This window comes from Babylonia areolata, chromosome 18 (assembly GCF_041734735.1).
Source record: "Babylonia areolata isolate BAREFJ2019XMU chromosome 18, ASM4173473v1, whole genome shotgun sequence".
NCBI classification, from domain to species: domain Eukaryota; kingdom Metazoa; phylum Mollusca; class Gastropoda; order Neogastropoda; family Buccinidae; genus Babylonia; species Babylonia areolata.
In genome coordinates this window covers 74288183-74308673 of record NC_134893.1, presented here as the reverse complement: position 1 = coordinate 74308673, position 20491 = coordinate 74288183, and the positions used below count along the sequence as shown (strand labels likewise).

General features: G+C 46.6%; 1 protein-coding gene across 1 annotated transcript in view; it reads right to left on the bottom strand.

The window, feature by feature from the left end:
• Positions 1-20491, bottom strand: part of LOC143293093 (nuclear factor NF-kappa-B p105 subunit-like) — a 133886-nt gene that overhangs the window by 71945 nt on the left and 41450 nt on the right. The window contains exons 7-9 of the mRNA XM_076604001.1: positions 11424-11528; positions 3707-3801; positions 1607-1745 (exon numbers count right to left, since the gene is read on the bottom strand). Coding sequence (XP_076460116.1) covers positions 1607-1745; positions 3707-3801; positions 11424-11528 — 339 coding nt within the window. The remainder of the gene's footprint in view (positions 1-1606; positions 1746-3706; positions 3802-11423; positions 11529-20491) is intronic.

Here is a 20491-nt window from a genome sequence, read left to right as displayed (position 1 = left end):
TTTCCAGTGCTTCAAGTTTGACAGGATCTCTTTTTATCATCTGATGACAATGACCAGACACTCAGTTTGATTTCCAGTCAAACCTGGGAGAAAGGGCCAGACTGGGATTTGGACACTGACCCTCATGGACCTTGACCCCCATGGACCCTGACCCCATGGACCCTCATGGACACTGTTCTGGTACTGACCCTCATGGACACTGTTCTGGTACTGACCCCCATGGACACTGTTCTGGTACTGACCCCCATGGACACTGTTCTGGTACTGACCCCCCATGGACACTGTTCTGGTACTGACCCCCATGGACACTGTTCTGGTACTGACCCCCATGGACACTGTTTTGGCAGTACACATCTTAACCCTGACCCTTATGGACACTGTTTTGGCAGTACACATCTTAACCCTGACCCCCATGGACACTGTTTTGGTACTGACCCCCATGGACACTGTTTTGGCAGTACACATCTTAACCATGCTGAGACCTTAAGTGTAGAGATACACATCTTAACCATGCTGATACCTTAAGTGTAAACACATCTTAACCATTCTGAGACCTTAAGTCTAGAGATACACATCTTAACCATGCTGAGACCTTAAGTGTCAGATACACATCTTAACCATGCTGAGACCTTAAGTGTCAGATACACATCTTAACCATGCTGAGACCCTAAGTGTCAGATACACATCTTAACCATGCTGAGACCTTAAGTGTGCAGATACACATCTTAACCATGCTGAGACCTTAAGTGTGCAGATACACATCTTAACCATGCTGAGACCCTAAGTGTCAGATACACATCTTAACCATGCTGAGACCTTAAGTGTGCAGATACACATCTTAACCATGCTGAGACCTTAAGTGTGCAGATACACATCTTAACCATGCTGAGACCCTAAGTGTCAGATACACATCTTAACCATGCTGAGACCTTAAGTGTAGAGATACACATCTTAACCATGCTGAGACCCTAAGTGTCAGATACACATCTTCACCATTCTGTCAGATTCAGTTATCAATGGCTGTGCCACCAGTCATATACACACAGCAGTCACAACACTCTCTCCACAAACCATGAATAAATTCATCATCATATACACACAGCAGTCACAACACTCTCTCCACAAACCATGAATAAATTCATCATCATATACACACAGCAGTCACAACACTCTCTCCACAAACCATGAATAAATTCATCATCATATACACACAGCAGTCACAACACTCTCTCCACAAACCATGAATAAATTCATCATCATATACACACAGCAGTCACAACACTCTCTCTACAAACCATGAATAAATTCATCATCATATACACACAGCAGTCACAACACTCTCTCCACAAACCATGAATAAATTCATCATCATATACACACAGCAGTCACAACACTCTCTCCACAAACCATGAATAAATTCATCATCATATACACACAGCAGTCACAACACTCTCTCCACAAACCATGAATAAATTCATCACCTAACCGATGTCAGTGGTGCAATACAAAGATGGCAAGAGAAGGGAAGAGATGACAGAAAAAAAGAAAATTAAAGAGAGCAACAGGAGAGACAAATTCCAGCACCACAACTACCATGAGAATGCACCTTTGTTCTGTGGGTAGTATGTGAAGGCTTTTGCCTCGCTGACATTCGCATCAGACTTTCTCTGCAGCATGATCATCACGTTCACTGCCTTGTCGATGTTTGCATTGTAGTAGGCCGGGGTTTTGAACACAATGGCATACTGCACACACACACACACACTGTTGTTTGATCCTGGTATCGGCACCTTGTAGATGACAGAAGGAGATTTTCCTGATCTCCAAAGGTCAAATATATACAACCTGCCACTGCCTGAACCCCAATTATGTATGTACAAATGCAAAAGACCAAAAAATCATGTAATCTATGCCAGCACTCAGTGGGTTATGGAAACAAGAACATAGCCAGCATGAACAACCTGAAAAGCAGAAGAAGAAGTACTGACCTGTCAATGAAAGCAGAAGTACTGACCTGTCGATGAAAGCAGAAGAAAAGTGCTGACCTGTCAATGAAAGCAGAAGTACTGACCTGTCGATGAAAGCAGAAGTACTGACCTGTCAATGAAAGCAGAATAAGGGGAACTGACCTGTCGATGAAAGCAGAAGTACTGACCTGTCGATGAAAGCAGAAGAAGTAGTACTGACCTGTCGATGAAAGCAGAAGTAGTAGTACTGACCTGTACTGACCTGTCGATGAAAGCAGAAGAAGTAGTACTGACCTGTACTGACCTGTCGATGAAAGCAGAAGTAGTAGTACTGACCTGTACTGACCTGTCGATGAAAGCAGAAGTAGTACTGACCTGTCAATGAAAGCAGAAGTACTGACCTGTCGATGAAAGCAGAAGTAGTAGTACTGACCTGTCGATGAAAACAGAATAAGGGGAACTGACCTGTCGATGAAAGCAGAAGTACTGACCAGTCGATGAAAGAAGTAGTACTGACCTGTCGATGAAAGCAGAAGAAGTAGTACTGACCTGTCGATGAAAGCAGAAGAAGTAGTACTGACCTGTCGATGAAAGCAGAAGAAGTAGTACTGACCTGTCGATGAAAGCAGAAGTACTGACCGGTAGATGAAAGCAGAAGTACTGACCTGTCAATGAAAGAAGTAGTACTGACCTGTCAATGAAAGCAGAAGAAGTAGTACTGACCTGTCGATGAAAGAAGAAAGTACTGACCTGTCAATGAAAGCAGAAGTACTGACCTGTCAATGAAAGCAGAAGAAGTAGTACTGACCTGTCAATGAAAGCAGAAGTAGTAGTACTGACCTGTCAATGAAAGCAGAAGTACTGACCTGTCAATGAAAGCAGAAGAAGTAGTACTGACCTGTCAATGAAAGCAGAAGAAGTAGTACTGACCTGTCAATGAAAGCAGAAGTAGAAGTACTGACCTGTCAATGAAAGCAGAAGTACTGACCTGTCAATGAAAGCAGAAGAAGTAGTACTGACCTGTCAATGAAAGCAGAAGTACTAACCTGTCAATGAAACCAGAAGAAGTACTGACCTGTCAATGAAAGCAGAAGTACTGACCTGTCAATGAAAGCAGAAGTACTAACCTGTCAATGAAACCAGAAGAAGTACTGACCTGTCAATGAAAGCAGAAGTACTGACCTGTCAATGAAAGCAGAAGAAGTAGTACTGACCTGTCAATGAAAGCAGAAGAAGTAGTACTAACCTGTCAATGAAAGCAGAAGTAGTAGTACTGACCTGTCGATGAAAGCAGAAGAAAAGTGCTGACCTGTCAATGAAAGCAGAAGTACTGACCTGTCTGTCAATGAAAGCAGAAGTACTGACCTGTCAATGAAAGCAGAAGTACTGACCTGTCAATGAAAGCAGAAGAAGTAGTACTGACCTGTCAATGAAAGCAAAAGTACTGACCTGTCGATGAAAGCAGAAGTAGTAGTACTGACCTGTCGATGAAAGCAGAAGTACTGACCTGTCGATGAAAGCAAAAGTACTGACCTGTCAATGAAAGCAGAAGAAGTAGTAATGACCTGTCAATGAAAGCAGAAGTAGTAATGACCTGTCGATGAAAGCAGAAGTACTGACCTGTCGATGAAAGCAGAAGTAGTACTGACCTGTCAATGAAAGCAGAAGAAGTAGTACTGACCTGTCAATGAAAGCAGAAGAAGTAGTACTGACCTGTCAATGAAAGCAGAAGTACTGACCTGTCGATGTACGTCCAGAGGACTGAAGTTCCCATAGGCCTCCCACTTGACACTGCCGTCAGTATTGTGCTCCACAAACCGTACAGCAATATCCTCTGTAACACAACACTACAGCAATATCCTCTGTAACACAACACAATAGTACAACAATATCCTCTGTAACACAACACTATAATACAACAACGTCCTGTGTAACACAACACTATAGTACAGCAATATCCTCTGTAACACAACACTATAGTACAGCAATATCCTCTGTAACACAACACTATAGTATAACAATGTCCTGTGTAACACAACACTATAGTACAGCAATATCCTCTGTAACACAACACTATAGTATAACAATGTCCTGTGTAACACAACACTATAGTACAGCAATATCCTCTGTAACACAACACTATAGTACAGCAATATCCTCTGTAACACAACATTATAGTACAGCAATATCCTCTGTAACACAACACTATAGTACAGCAATATCCTCTGTAACACAACACTATAGTACAGCAATATCCCCTGTAACACAACACTATAGTACATCAGTGTCCTGTGTAACACAACACTATATTACAGCAATATCCTCTGTAACACAACACTATAGTACATCAGTGTCCTGTGTAACACAACACTACAGTACATCAGTGTCCTGTGTAACACAACACTACAGTACAGCAATATCCTCTGTAACACAACACTATAGTACATCAGTGTCCTGTGTAACACAACACTATAGTACAGCAATATCCTCTGTAACACAACACTATAGTACAGCAATATCATCTATAACACAACACTATAGTACAACAATATCCTCTGTAACACAACACTATAGTATAACAATGTCCTGTGTAACACAACACTATAGTACAGCAGTGTCCTGTGTAACACAACACTATAGTACAGCAATATCCTCTGTAACACAACACTTTAGTACATCAGTGTCCTGTGTAACACAACACTATAGTACAGCAATATCCTCTGTAACACAACACTATAGTATAACAATGTCCTGTGTAACACAACACTATAGTACAGCAGTGTCCTGTGTAACACAACATTATAGTACAGCAATATCCTCCGTAACACAACACTATAGTACAGTAATATCCTCTGTAACACAACACTATAGTACAGTAATATCCTCTGTAACACAACACTATAGTACAGTAATATCCTCTGTAACACAACACTATAGTACATCAGTGTCCTGTGTAACACAACACTATAGTACAGCAATATCCTCTGTAACACAACACTATAGTACAGCAGTGTCCTGTGTAACACAACACTATAGTACAGCAATGCCCTGTGTAACACAACATAGTACAGCAATGTCCTGTGTAACACAAGACTATAGCACAGCAATGTCCTTTGTAACACAAAAATGTCCTCTGTAACACAACACTATAGTTCAGCAATGTCTTGTGTAACACTATAGTACAGCAATGTGGGGGTTAGGGGGTGCACGGGAGGGGTAGTACCTCTAGAGGGGGGGCTTGTCACGCTCTTCTGGGAGTGGTTCATCCTCTGTTGGTCCCCACCGGCACTCAGCTCTCACCTATGGGTCCTAGAAGCTGCTAGCATGCAGCAGCGCCCAAACCCCGGGCAACGGCTTTGACAGGCTGGCTAAACTAGGTGAGGGTAGCTGACGGGTTTCAAACCCACGGTGAGTTAGGGCTTGTCTACCCAAGCATGTGAAGACTGAATCCGGCGGACTCTGCGGAAGAAACCTTCATGGTTCAACGGAGAGGAAGGCGGTTGCAGCAGAGCACTGTGGAGTGCTGAGGGCAGGATGAGGCACATAGGACATCCTGGTCATCCACTGCATCCGTTTCCATCTCCAGTCGTCTTGACCTCTTCTTGCCACTGGATACAGACGGTCTCGGACAAGAGAGTGAGGTCGACAGTGCGCAACTCCTCCTCACTATAAATAAAGTCATCGCGCAAGTCATCAGTCATCCTTCATCCCATACCATCATTTTCCCCAAGCCCTGTGGCGACAGGCGAGCGACGAAGCGACAGGTGTGGGTACACTGGCAGTCATAGCTGTGGACCTGCACACAGGCGGCTCAGGCCATAGGGTCGTTTTTCAGCGACTGGAGCAGCGGTGGAGATCGGCAGCCCCCTGAGCGACTGAGCAGCCCTCTTCAGGACAGCACTGCTCACCTCCATGGCATGAGGAAGGGGCTAGAAAAGGTGCCCTAAACATTGCCTGCTCCACACCACCCTAGTCAGCATACCGCGGCTGACGGGGACCCTACTCAAGCGGTCGACACACAAAGGAAAGAAAGAAGAAAACAAGGAGCACCCCATTGACCATTGCCACATGGAACGCGCGTACGCTTCTGGACAGAGGTGACTCAGCCAGACCACAGAGACGCACAGCACTCACTGCGAGTGAACTAGCCAGGTACAACATCGACATCGCTGCCTTAAGTGAGACCAGACTGGCAGAAGAAGGCGAACTCTGTGAGCGAGGTGCAGGCTACACCTTCTTTTGGAGTGGTCGCGGACCTGAGGAGAGACGTGAGGCTGGAGTTGGCTTTGCAGTGAAGACAACCCTCGTTGGCAAGCTGGCTGGCCCCCCGAAAGGAGTGAACGATCACCTGATGACGATGAAACTCCCTTTATGCAACGGGAAGAAGTTTACCACCATTGTCAGCGCCTACGCGCCCACCATGACCAACCCGGATGAGATCAAAGACAAGTTCTATGAGGACCTGAACGCTGTCATCACCACTGTTCCCAACGCAGACAAGCTCATCATTCTCAGTGACTTTAACGCGAGAGTTGGCTTGACAGCACTTCCTGGGAAGGCGTGATTGGGAAGCATGGGGTTCGCAACTGTAACAGCAACGGCCAACTACTTATCCAGACATGTGCCGAGCACGACCTTCTTATCACAAACACCATCTTCTGCCTCCCTACCCGTAACAGGACGTCATGGATGCATCCTTGCTCTGGGCATTGGCATCTCATCGACTTTGTCATCGTCAGGAAGAGGGACAGGCAGGGCGTACGAGTCACGAGGGCCATGTGCGGCGCCGAGTGCTGGACAGACCACCACCTTATCGTCTCCACGCTCAACCTCCGCATCCAACCCAAGAGACGGCCTCAGGGCATGAAAGCACCCAAACGCCTGAATGTCAACAAGCTGGAGCTAGGCAACATCAAGCAGAGCTTTGCTGACACCCTGGAGGAACGCCTCGAGTCCACTGTGCTGGACAACCAGAATGTGGAGGCAGCATGGGGCGCACTGCATGAGATGGTGTACAACACTGCCATGGAGTGCCTGGGGCCTTCTGCCAGGAAGCACAAAGACTGGTTTGATGAGAACTGCACTGAGATCAAGCAGCTGCTAGAAGACAAACACCAAGCCTACAGAGCCCACATTGAAGATCCCAAGTCACAGTCAAAGAAAGACATACTGAAGAGTGCGCGCAGCACCATCCAGCTGAAGCTGCGGCAGATGCAGGATTCCTGGTTGAGCAACAAAGCTGATGAGATCCAGGGCTTTGCAGACAGGAACGACATGAAGAACTTCTATAACAGCCTGAAAGAAGTCTACGGTCCCACCACCTCCGGATCTGCTCCACTCCTCAGTGCTGATGGTTCTACCCTGATCACTGACAAGGACGGGATCCTTGAGAGATGGGCTGAACACTTTGACAGCATACTGAACTGCCCTTCCACCATCAATGATGAAGCCATCGACCGACTCCCCCAGGTGCCAGTCAAGGAGTCGTTGGATGCCATTCCAACTTTGGAGGAGACCCAGAAAGCTATCCGTCTGCTATCCAATGGCAAAGCCCCTGGCTCAGACTCCATTCCAGCTGAGGTCTACAAAGAAGGTGGTACGGCGCTGACTGAGAAGCTTCATCAGCTGTTCCAGCTCATCTGGCAGCATGAGGCAGTTCCACAGGACTTCAAAGACGCTTCCAACATACACCTGTACAAGCGCAAAGGAAATCGTCAGGCCTGTGACAACCATCGTGGAATATCCCTGCTGTCCGTCGCAGGCAAGACTCTGGCCAGAGTGCTACTCAACCGTCTCATAGCGCACCTTGAGCAAGGTCTCCTACCAGAGAGCCAGTGTGGCTTCTGGAAAGAACGCGGGACTATCGACATGGTGTTTGCTGCCAGGCAGCTCCAGGAGAAGTGTCAGGAACAGAACGCCGACCTTTACTCCACCTATGTCGATCTGACCAAGGCATTTGATACTGTTAGCAGAGATGGCCTTTGGAGAATCATGGCAAAGTACGGATGTCCCAGAAAGTTCATCACCATCATACGGCAACTACACGATGGGATGCTGGCCCGAGTCCAAGACAACGGAGAGACTTAAGAACCATTCCCTGTCTCCAACGGAGTCAAGCAAGGGTGTGTTCTTGCCCCCACTCTGTTCAGTCTCATGTTTTCAGCCATGCTAACAGATGCCTTCAGAGACGCTGACGTAGGCATTGGCATCAGGTACCGCACAGATGGCTCACTCTTCAACCTCAGGAGGCTTCAAGCAAAAACCAAGGTGAGGACAGACACCGTCAACGACTTCCTGTTTGCTGATGACTGCGCTCTCAACGCTGCCTCTGAAGCTGACATGCAACACAGCGTCGACAAGTTCTCTGCTGCCTGTGACAACTTTGGCCTCACAATCAGCACAAAGAAGACTGAGGTGATGCACCAGCCAGCTCCAGGAAAGCCTTATGTTGAACCAAACATCTTCATCAATGTGGGAGCAACGGGATATTGGAACATGCGGGTGTGTATATATATATATCTTTGTATATATGTGTGTGGGGTTGGGGGTGGGGGATATGGGTGTATGTGTGTGTGCTTGTACAAGTAAGTGTTCATCTGTGTGTGTGTGTGTGTGTGTGTGTGTGTGTGTGTGTGTGTGTGCCGTGGAAGCTGCGATACGTAGCCTAGAAATGAGTGTGTGGAGGAGAGGGGTAGAGGAGGTGCAGGGTAATGTGTGTGTGTGTGTGTGTGTGTGTGTGTTGGGGCTCATGTACGTTTATGTGTATTTGACTGTGCTTTCATATCTGTGAAACTGCATGTTTGGTGTATATCTGTTATGCATGTGTGGGTGTATGTGTGAATGTGTGTCTTCATGTTTTATATTTATTTGCTTATTTATCATCATTGTTGTTTTATTTATTTATTTATTTATTATTATTATCATTATTATTACTACCTTTTTTATATTATAATTATTATTTATTTATTTATTTACTTTTTTATGTACGCTTATTGTTGACTTCAACAAGTTTTTGCTCCTTATACATATTGTTAGTAGTGGTAGTAGGGTGGGTTTTTTTTATATATTTATCTATTATTTATTCACCTTTTTTTTTTCTTTTTTTTCCCCAAGGCCTGATTAAGCGCGTTGGGTTACGCTGCTTGCTGGTCAGGCATCTGCTAGGCAGATGTGGTGTAGTGTATATGGATTTGTCCGAACGCAGTGACGCCTCCTTGAGCTACTGAAACTGAAACTCTTCATCAATGGGCAATGACTGAACGCGGTGGACATACCTGAGCAGTACACTCTCTCGCACAGTTGTCATCGACGACGAGGTGAATGCCAGACTCGCCAAAGCCAGCGCTGCCTTCAGCAGACTCCATAAGAACATTTGGAAAAGGAGAGGCATCACCCTGGCGACGAAGCTCAAAGTATACAAGGCCATAGTTCTCACCACACTGCTCTATGGATGTGAATCATGGACGGTCTACAAACGCCACGCCAAAAAGCTGAACCACTTCCACACCACCAGCCTCAGAAAACTTCTCAGCATAAAGTGGCAAGAGAAGATCCCTGACACAGAGGTGCGCACTCGTGCAAACTTGCCCAGCATCTACACCATCTTGATGCAGGCCCAGCTGCGCTGGGCAGGCCATGTAGTTCGCATGCCAGACCACCGGCTCCCCAAGAAACTGCTGTACGGCGAACTCCAACATGGCAAGCGCTCCCATGGAGGCCAAAAGAAGCGCTTCAAAACACTCTGAAAGCTTCTCTGAAGGCCTTCAACATCAGCCACGACGCATGGGAGCTGAATGCAATGGACAGACCAAAGTGGCGTTCAGCTGTCCACAAAGGCGCCAAATCCTGTGAGGCCAAGAGAATCGCTGCAGCAGAGCAACGCAGACAGGCCAGGAAAAGCAGTGCCAGCAAGTCACCGACAGCCACCACCATCCCCTGTCCACACTGCATCAGAACCTTCCAGGCAAGGATTGGCCTGACCAATCATCTGCGCACCCACAGAGCCCAACCCACCCACCCCCAGGATGACTAGATGGTCCTCGTCGATCCCGACGGATGAACCACACAGTACAGCAATGTCCTGTGTAACACAACACTATAGTACAGTAATGTCCTCTGTAACACAACATTATAGTACAGCAATGTCCTCTGTAACAGAACAATGTCCTTTATAACACACCATTAGAGTACAACAATGTCCTCTGTAGCACAACAATGTCCTCTGTAACACAACATTATAGTACAGCAATGTACTCTGTAACACAACAATGTCCTTTGTAACACACCATTAGAGTACAACAATGTCCTCTGTAACACAACACTACAGTTCAGTGATGTCCTGTGTAACAATATAGTACAGCAATGTCCTGGGTAACACAACACTGTAGTACAGCAATGTCCTCTGTAACACAATACTACAGTACGTCAGTGTCCTGTGTAACACAACACTATAGTACAGCAATGTCCTGTGTAACACAACACTATAGTACAGCAATGTCCTGTGTGACACAACACTATAGTACAGCAATGTCATCTGTAACACAACACAATAGTACAGCCATGTCCTCTGTAACACAACAATGTCCTCTGTAACACAACACTATTGTACAGCAATGTCTTCTGTAACACAACACTATATTAAGCAATGTCATGTGTGACACAACACTATAGTACAGCAATGTCTTCTGTAACACAACACTATAGTAAGCAATGTCATGTGTAACACAACACTATAGAACAGCAATGTACTCTGTAACACAACACTATATTACAGCAATGTCTTCTTATGGACGCAACACTATAGTACAGCAATGTCCTCTGTAACACAACACTACAGTACAGCAATGTCTTCTGTAAGACAACACTATAATACACCAATGTCCTGTGTAACAACACTATATTCAAGCAATGTGTTCTGTAACACAACACTACAGTACAGCAATGGCATGTGTAACACAAAACTGTAGTACAGCAATGTCCTGTGTTACAAAACACTACACTAAAGCAATGTCCTGTGTAACACAAGACTGTAGACGCCCACCTTTCTTCAGACACCCACCTTTCTTCAGGCTCCAAGAAACCCACCTTTCTTCACACACACCTTTCTTCAGGCTCCAAGAAACCCACCTTTCTTCACACCCACCTTTCTTCACACCCACCTTTCTTCAGACACCCACCTTTCTTCAGACACCCACCTTTCTTCAGACACCCACCTTTCTTCAGACACCCACATTTCTTCAGACACACACCTTTCTTCAGACACCCACCTTTCTTCAGACACCCACCTTTCTTCAGACACCCACCTTTCTTCAGACACCCACCTTTCTTCAGACCCAAGACACCCACCTTTCTTCAGACCCAAGACACCCACCTTTCTTCAGGCCCAAGACACCCACCTTTCTTCAGACACCCACCTTTCTTCAGACACCCACCTTTCTTCAGGCCCAAGACACCCACCTTTCTGCACCTTCTCACACAGCAGAAACACCTCCTCGTTGCCTGTGCAGCAGCCCCCGTACTTGTCCATGCGACAGATCTTCAGGGCGGAGGCACCTGGTGACTCTGTTTCAAACACACATCAGGCATCATGCACACGTCACCACACACCAGTCACACGTCACACATCATGCACACGTCACCACACACCAGTCACACGTCACACATCATGCACACGTCACCACACACCAGTCACACATCATGCACACGTCACCACACACCAGTCACACATCACACATCATGCACACGTCACCATACACCAGTCACACGTCACACATCATGCACACGTCACCATACACCAGTCACACGTCACACATCATGCACACATCACCACACACCAGTCACACATCACACATCATGCACACGTCACCACACACCAGTCACACATCATGCACACGTCACCACACACCAGTCACACATCATGCACACGTCACCACACACCAGTCACACATCACACATCATGCACACGTCACCACACACCAGTCACACATCATGCACACGTCACCACACACCAGTCACACATCACACATCATGCACATATCACCACACACCAGTCACACACATCACACATCATGCACACGTCACCACACACCAGTCACACATCATGCACACGTCACCACACATCAGTCACACATCATGCACATGTCACCACACACCAGTCACACGTCACACATCATGCACATGTCACCACACACCAGTCACACATCATGCACACGTCACCACACACCAGTCACACACCAGTCACACATCATGCACACGTCACCACACACCAGTCACACATCACACATCATGCACACGTCACCACACGTCAGTCACACATCATGCACACGTCACCACACACCAGTCACACACCATGCACACGTCACCACACACCAGTCACACATCACACATCATGCACACGTCACCACACACCAGTCACACACATCACACATCATGCACACGTCACCACACACCAGTCACACACATCACACATCATGCACACGTCACCACACACCAGTCACACATCACACATCATGCACATATCACCACACACCAGTCACACATCACACATCATGCACACATCACCACACACCAGTCACACATCATGCACACGTCACCACACACCAGTCACACATCACACATGCACACATCACCACACATCAGTCACACATCATGCACACGTCACCACACACCAGTCACACATCACACATCATGCACACATCACCACACATCATGCACACGTCACCACACACCAGTCACACATCATGCACACGTCACCACACATCATGCACACGTCACCACACACCAGTCACACATCATGCACACGTCACCACACACCAGTCACACACATCACACATCATGCACACGTCACCACACACCAGTCACACATCATGCACACGTCACCACACACCAGTCACACATCACACATCATGCACACGTCACCACACACCAGTCACACACGTCACACATCATGCACATATCACCACACACCAGTCACACATCATGCACACGTCACCACACACCAGTCACACGTCACACATCATGCACACGTCACCACACACCAGTCACACATCATGCACATGTCACCACACACCAGTCACACGTCACACATCATGCACACATCACCACACATCAGTCACACATCATGCACACGTCACCACACACCAGTCACACATCATGCACACATCACCACACACCAGTCACACATCATGCACATATCACCACACACCAGTCACACATCACACATCATGCACACGTCACCACACACCAGTCACACATCATGCACACGTCACCACACACCAGTCACACACATCACACATCATGCACACGTCACCACACATCAGTCACACATCATGCACACGTCACCACACACCAGTCACACATCATGCACACGTCACCACACACCAGTCACACATCATGCACACGTCACCACACACCAGTCACACACATCACACATCATGCACACATCACCACACACCAGTCACACATCATGCACACGTCACCACACACCAGTCACACACGTCAGGCGTCATGCACACATCACCACACACCAGTCACACATCACACATCATGCACACATCACCACACACCAGTCACACATCATGCACACGTCACCACACACCAGTCACACATCATGGACACATCATGCACACATCACCACACACCAGTCACACATCATGTACACGTCACCACACACCAGTCACACACGTCAGGCGTCATGCACACATCACCACACACCAGTCACACATCATGCACACATCACCACACACCAGTCACACACGTCAGGCGTCATGCACACATCACCACACACCAGTCACACATCATGCACACATCACCACACACCAGTCACACACGTCAGGCGTCATGCACACGTCACCACACACCAGTCACACATCATGCACACATCACCACACACCAGTCACACATGTCAGGCGTCATGCACACGTCACCACACACCAGTCACACATCATGCACACGTCACCACACACCAGTCACACACGTCAGGCATCATGCACACGTCACCACACACCAATCACACACGTCAGGCGTCATGCACACATCACCACACACCAATCACACACGTCAGGCATCATGCACACATCACCACACACCAATCACACACGTCAGGCGTCATGCACACATCACCACACACCAGTCACACACGTCAGGCGTCATGCACACATCACCACACACCAGTCACACACGTCAGGCGTCATGCACACATCACCACACACCAGTCACACATGTCAGGCGTCATGCACACGTTGTGGATCACCACACCACCACAACAACTGGCATTTGACTGAAGTCATGCCATTTCTTTGGCAGGTGACAGATATTGCTCATTTCCCTCAAGGGTTTTGACACTATGTTAGTACAGTTTTAAAACATTCCTGGACAGAGCTTCACGAAATCATTCAGCACTATCACAACTAAAGACAGAGCTTCACTAAATCATTCAGCACTATCACAGAGCTTCACGAAATCACTCAGCACTATCACAACTAAAGACAGAGCTTCACGAAATCACTCAGCACTATCACAACTAAAGACAGAGCTTCACGAAATCATTCAGCACTATCACAACTAAAGACAGAGCTTCACGAAATCATTCAGCACTATCACAACTAAAGACAGAGCTTCACTAAATCATTCAGCACTATCACAACTAAAGACAGAGCTTCACAAAATCACTCAGCACTATCACAACTAAAGACAGAGCTTCACTAAATCATTCAGCACTATCACAACTAAAGACAGAGCTTCACTAAATCATTCAGCACTATCACAACTAAATGAGCTTCACGAAATCACTCAGCACTATCACAACTAAAGATAGAGCTTCATGAAATCATTCAGCACTATCACAACTAAAGACAGAGCTTCATGAAATCATTCAGCACTATCACAACTAAAGACAGAGCTTAACCTCTTGACTGCGCTGTTGACGTACGGCGTACGTCATGAAATGTCGCTCACCAATGCTGTACTGATGTACACCGTACATCATGTTACAACGTTCTATGTTTCGAGTCCCGCATTACAGAAAATGCAGTCTGCTAACCATTAAATTAGCTCCCCTAAGAGCTCTTTATCTCCTGAGTTCCATGAGTTAAAATTATTCACCTCATTGTTATATTTGTCGCGAAAATTTTGCAAGTTTGTATGAAGCTCAAGTTGTGTTTGCAAAGCCATGACTGAACACAGACAAACCCCAACACTTGCACTAGTACTGGAAGAAATGTCTCACGATGCAAATAGTAGAGATGAAGATTGTGGACTTAATGAGATAGAACTGCGTGAAGTTGATGCCGAAGATGCTGATTTTGACATGGAGGGGGGTGGGAGGTGGAGTTGCTTGATGAAACTGAAGACAGACAAGCTCAGCTGATTCAAGATGCAGGTGGGTGTTTATGAGGTTTGTCAGTTTATTATTTGCTTTCTGTTTGTTGTAACAATGAATATGACTGTATTGTGTGTGTTTTGAATGTGTTAGCTGTGGTAAGTAGCTTCGTCAGTCACTGATCAGTGTGTGTGAGTGAGAGAGAGTCAGTCACATGGGTACTGTGTGTGACCATCACAGCCCAGGGGGGCGTGGCTTGCTGGCTGGCTCACTGTTGATGACAGCGTGTGTCGCTCGCCTAGAGCTTTCTGTGTATTTGTTCCAGAGTGTGTCTTGGTTTGTTGTTGTTGTTGTTGTTGTTGTTTTGTGTGTGTGTGTGTGTGTGAGTGAGTGGGAGAGGGGGTGTGGGGAAGGAGATGTTTATAAAACTGAAATCAGAGAATGATATACAGAATTGTATGCCTAAATTACTTTGTAAATGCAACACTTGTAGAAGTATGTGTGTGTGTGTGTGTGTGTGTGTGTGTGGTGTGTGTGTGTGTGTGTGTGTGTGTGTGTGTGTGAGTGTTGTCATTTTGTATGAGAAAGAGAGAATGAAGGGGGTGTGGCATACCATGAACCAGTTTCAGTGTGTGTGTCTGTGTTGGGGGCTTGGGGTGGGGGGTGGGATAGGTGTGTGTGTTTTCAGCTTCTGAAAACAATCAGAAATAAAATGGTACCATAACCATTTCATAACCTTTTTATATGTAAAAAAACACCTCCAAAAACCCAACAAACTTAGTCTTTTATGCAATGTGTTTCAGGTATGCAGCATGGTGATGATCATAATGTTCATCCTGGACCATCTGGAGTTGACAACTTGCCACAAACCTACAGCTGAAGACCAGCAGCAGCAAGACCAAAGGGCAGTAAACAAGCCTCCAGCAATTCTGGATTACAACAAAAACATGGGTGCCATGGACCATCATGACCAACAGCTGCAGCCCTACGATGCCACAAGGAAAACCCTGAAGTGGTACAAAAAGCTGTGTGCGTTTTTTACAAATTGCCATGCTGAATGCACACATCCTCTACAAAAAAGCAGGCAACAGCAGTACACTCCTGGACTTAGAAGGATGTAATTAGTGCCATGATTTTTGGTGACCAAGACTCAGACACTGCAACAGATGACCATGCTGTTCGTCTGTGTGGACAATATTTCACTGATGTCATCCCGCATACCCCACAGAAGGCCTGGCCACAAAGGAGGTGAAGAGTCTGCTGGAAGAAAGGGCAAAGAAAGGATGTGAGGTTCTACTGCCCAGACTGCCCCAGCAAACCAGCACTGTGTCTTGAAGACTGTTTCCACAAGTACCACATACAGCGTTTTTACTGGCAATAGATGCTGGCTGAGTACACCCTTTTTATTCTTTGTGTGGACTGTGTTGGAGTCTTATGGACCTGGACACTGTTGCTCAGCCTTGACAGTGTGTGTGGTTGATCACAACAGACACAAGAAAGACAGGTTGATAACCTGGTTGATGTACACCTACATGATGGAATGACAGTTACTTTCTTCTTCTTTTTATTGCATTTTATGGAATTTTTGTGTCAGATTGACTCATTATTTGAACATGTGAGTATTAAAAACAAAATCTTGGTTCATTTTCCTTTCATTTGATATATACTTTTATGCATTTCTCTTCAGTATTTTTTTTAAATATAAGCAAATTTAAATCATTGGCATTTTTTTCTTTTTTTTCTTAAAAAATTCTCAGCATAGGCTATAGCAAAACGTACTAGCAGTGAAGGGGTTAACAACAACACCCCTTCCTTACTGCTGTCATAGATCACAACACAACACCCATTCCTTACTGCTGTCATAGATCACAACACCCCTTCCTTACTGCTGTCATAGATCACAACACAACACCCCTTCCTTACTGCTGTCATAGATCACAACACCCCTTCCTTACTGCTGTCATAGATCACAACACCCCTTCCTTACTGCTGTCATAGATCACAACACCCCTTCCTTACTGCTGTCATAGAACACAACACCCCTTCCTTACTGCTGTCATAGATCACAACACAACACCCCTTCCTTACTGCTGTCATAGATCACAACACCCCTTCCTTACTGCTGTCATAGATCACAACACCCCTTCCTTACTGCTGTCATAGATCACAACACAACACCCCTTCCTTACTGCTGTCATAGATCATAACACCCCTTCCTTACTGCTGTCATAGATCACAACACCCCTTCCTTACTGCTGTCATAGATCACAACACCCCTTCCTTACTGCTGTCATAGATCACAACACCCCTTCCTTACTGCTGTCATAGATCACAACACAACACCCCTTCCTTACTGCTGTCATAGATCACAACACCCCTTCCTTACTGCTCTCATAGATCACAACACAACACCCCTTCCTTACTGCTGTCATAGATCACAACACCCCTTCCTTACTGCTGTCATAGATCACAACACAACACCCCTTCCTTACTGCTCTCATAGATCACAACACCCCTTCCTTACTGCTGTCATAGATCACAACACAACACCCCTTCCTTACTGCTGTCATAGAACACAACACCCCTTCCTTACTGCTGTCATAGAACACAACACCCCTTCCTTACTGCTGTCATAGATCACAACACAACACCCCTTCCTTACTGCTGTCACAGATCACAACACCCCTTCCTTACTGCTCTCATAGATCACAACACAACACCCCTTCCTTACTGCTGTCATAGATCACAACACAACACCCCTTCCTTACTGCTGTCATAGATCACAACACCCCTTCCTTACTGCTGTCATAGATCACAACACCCCTTCCTTACTGCTGTCATAGATCACAACACAACACCCCTTCCTTACTGCTGTCATAGATCACAACACCCCTTCCTTACTGCTGTCATAGATCACAACACAACACCCCTTCCTTACTGCTGTCATAGATCACAACACCCCTTCCTTACTGCTGTCATAGATCACAACACCCCTTCCTTACTGCTGTCATAGATCACAACACCCCTTCCTTACTGCTGTCATAGATCACAACACAACACCCCTTCCTTACTGCTGTCATAGATCACAACACAACACCCCTTCCTTACTGCTGTCATAGATCACAACACCCCTTCCTTACTGCTGTCATAGATCACAACACCCCTTCCTTACTGCTGTCATAGATCATAACACAACACCCCTTCCTTACTGCTGTCATAGAACACAACACCCCTTCCTTACTGCTGTCATAGAACACAACACCCCTTCCTTACTGCTGTCATAGATCACAACACCCCTTCCTTACTGCTGTCATAGATCACAACACCCCTTCCTTACTGCTGTCATAGATCACAACACCACACCCCTTCCTTACTGCTGTCATAGATCACAACACCCCTTCCTTACTGCTGTCATAGATCACAACACCCCTTCCTTACTGCTGTCATAGATCACAACACCCCTTCCTTACTGCTGTCATAGATCACAACACCCCTTCCTTACTGCTGTCATAGATCACAACACCCCTTCCTTACTGCTGTCATAGATCACAACACCCCTTCCTTACTGCTGTCATAGATCACAACACCCCTTCCTTACTGCTGTCATAGATCACAACACCCCTTCCTTACTGCTGTCATAGATCACAACATCCCTTCCTTACTGCTGTCATAGATCACAACACCCCTTCCTTACTGCTGTCATAGATCACAACACCCCTTCCTTACTGCTGTCATATATCACAACACCCCTTCCTTACTGCTGTCATAGATCATAACACAACACCCCTTCCTTACTGCTGTCATAGATCACAACACAACACCCCTTCCTTACTGCTGTCATAGAACACAACACCCCTTCCTTACTGCTGTCATAGAACACAACACCCCTTCCTTACTGCTGTCATAGAACACAACACCCCTTCCTTGCATGCATGGTGTGTCCATCGAGATCGATGATGACCATCGTTGTCATCCAGATGGGGGATGGGGGATGGGGGGAGGGTGGTGGTGGGGTGGGGGGAAGGATGCTCATGAATCTATCTGTGAGTGCGCAGATGGCTGAATAGTCCAATCTGCGCACGAAATGTTCGCTGACAGTTGGGGCAGACAAAGACAGGCATATCATTGTCAGGGAGCTTGTTTGCCCGTGACTTTCTGGCCTGCCTCTTCTCAACAGCTGCAGCAGTCCTGTTGGCCTCGCACAACCTGGCGCCTTTGTGCACAGCAGCGCGCCATTTGTCACGGTCCACTGCAGATTCCTCCCAGGAGTCAGGGTTGATATCAAACGCTTTCAGAGAGACTTTCAGAGTATCTCTGAAGCGCTTCTTCTGACCTCCGTGTGATCTCTTCCCTTGTTGCAGCTCGCCATAGAAGAGCCTTTTGGGCAGCCGATGGTCTGGCATGCGCGCCACGTGTCCAGCCCAGCGAAGCTGGGACTGCATCAGGATGGTGAAGATGCTGGGAAGGGTGGCTTTTGCGAGCACCTCTGTGTCAGGGGTCTTGTCTTGCCACTTGATGTTCAGTAGCTTCCTGAGGCATGTTGTGTGGAAGTGGTTCAGCTTCTTGGCATGTCGTTGGTACACTGTCCAAGTTTCGCAGGCGTACAGTAGTGTGGGGAGAACTACTGCTCTGTAGACCTTTAGCTTGGTCTCAAGACTAATGCCTCTTCTGTTCCAGACATTTGCATTGAGTCTACCAAAAGCTGCGCTTGCTCTTGCAATCCTGACGTTCACTTCATCGTCGATTGTCACATTTCGTGACAGTGTGCTGCCAAGGTATGTGAACCGCTCCACCGCACTGAGTCTCTGACCGTTGACTGTGATGTTGGGCTCAACGTAGGGTTTCCCTGGGGCTGGCTGATGGAGAACTTCAGTTTTCCTCGTGCTGATGGTAAGGCCGAAGTTCCTGCTGGCAGTGGCAAACTTGTCGACGCTGAGTTGCATGTCAGCTTCAGATCCAGCGTTGAGGGCACAATCATCAGCAAACAAAAAGTCTCTGATGATGTCTGTCATGACCTTCGTTTTTGCTTGAAGCCTTCTGAGGTTAAACAGCTTGCCATCTGTTCGGTACTTTAGGCCGATTCCAACATCGCCATCTCTGAAGGCATCAGTAAGCATTGCAGAGAACATGAGGCTGAACAGCGTTGGAGCCAGGACGCAGCCTTGCTTGACACCATTTGTGACAGCAAAAGGAGCAGATGTTTCAC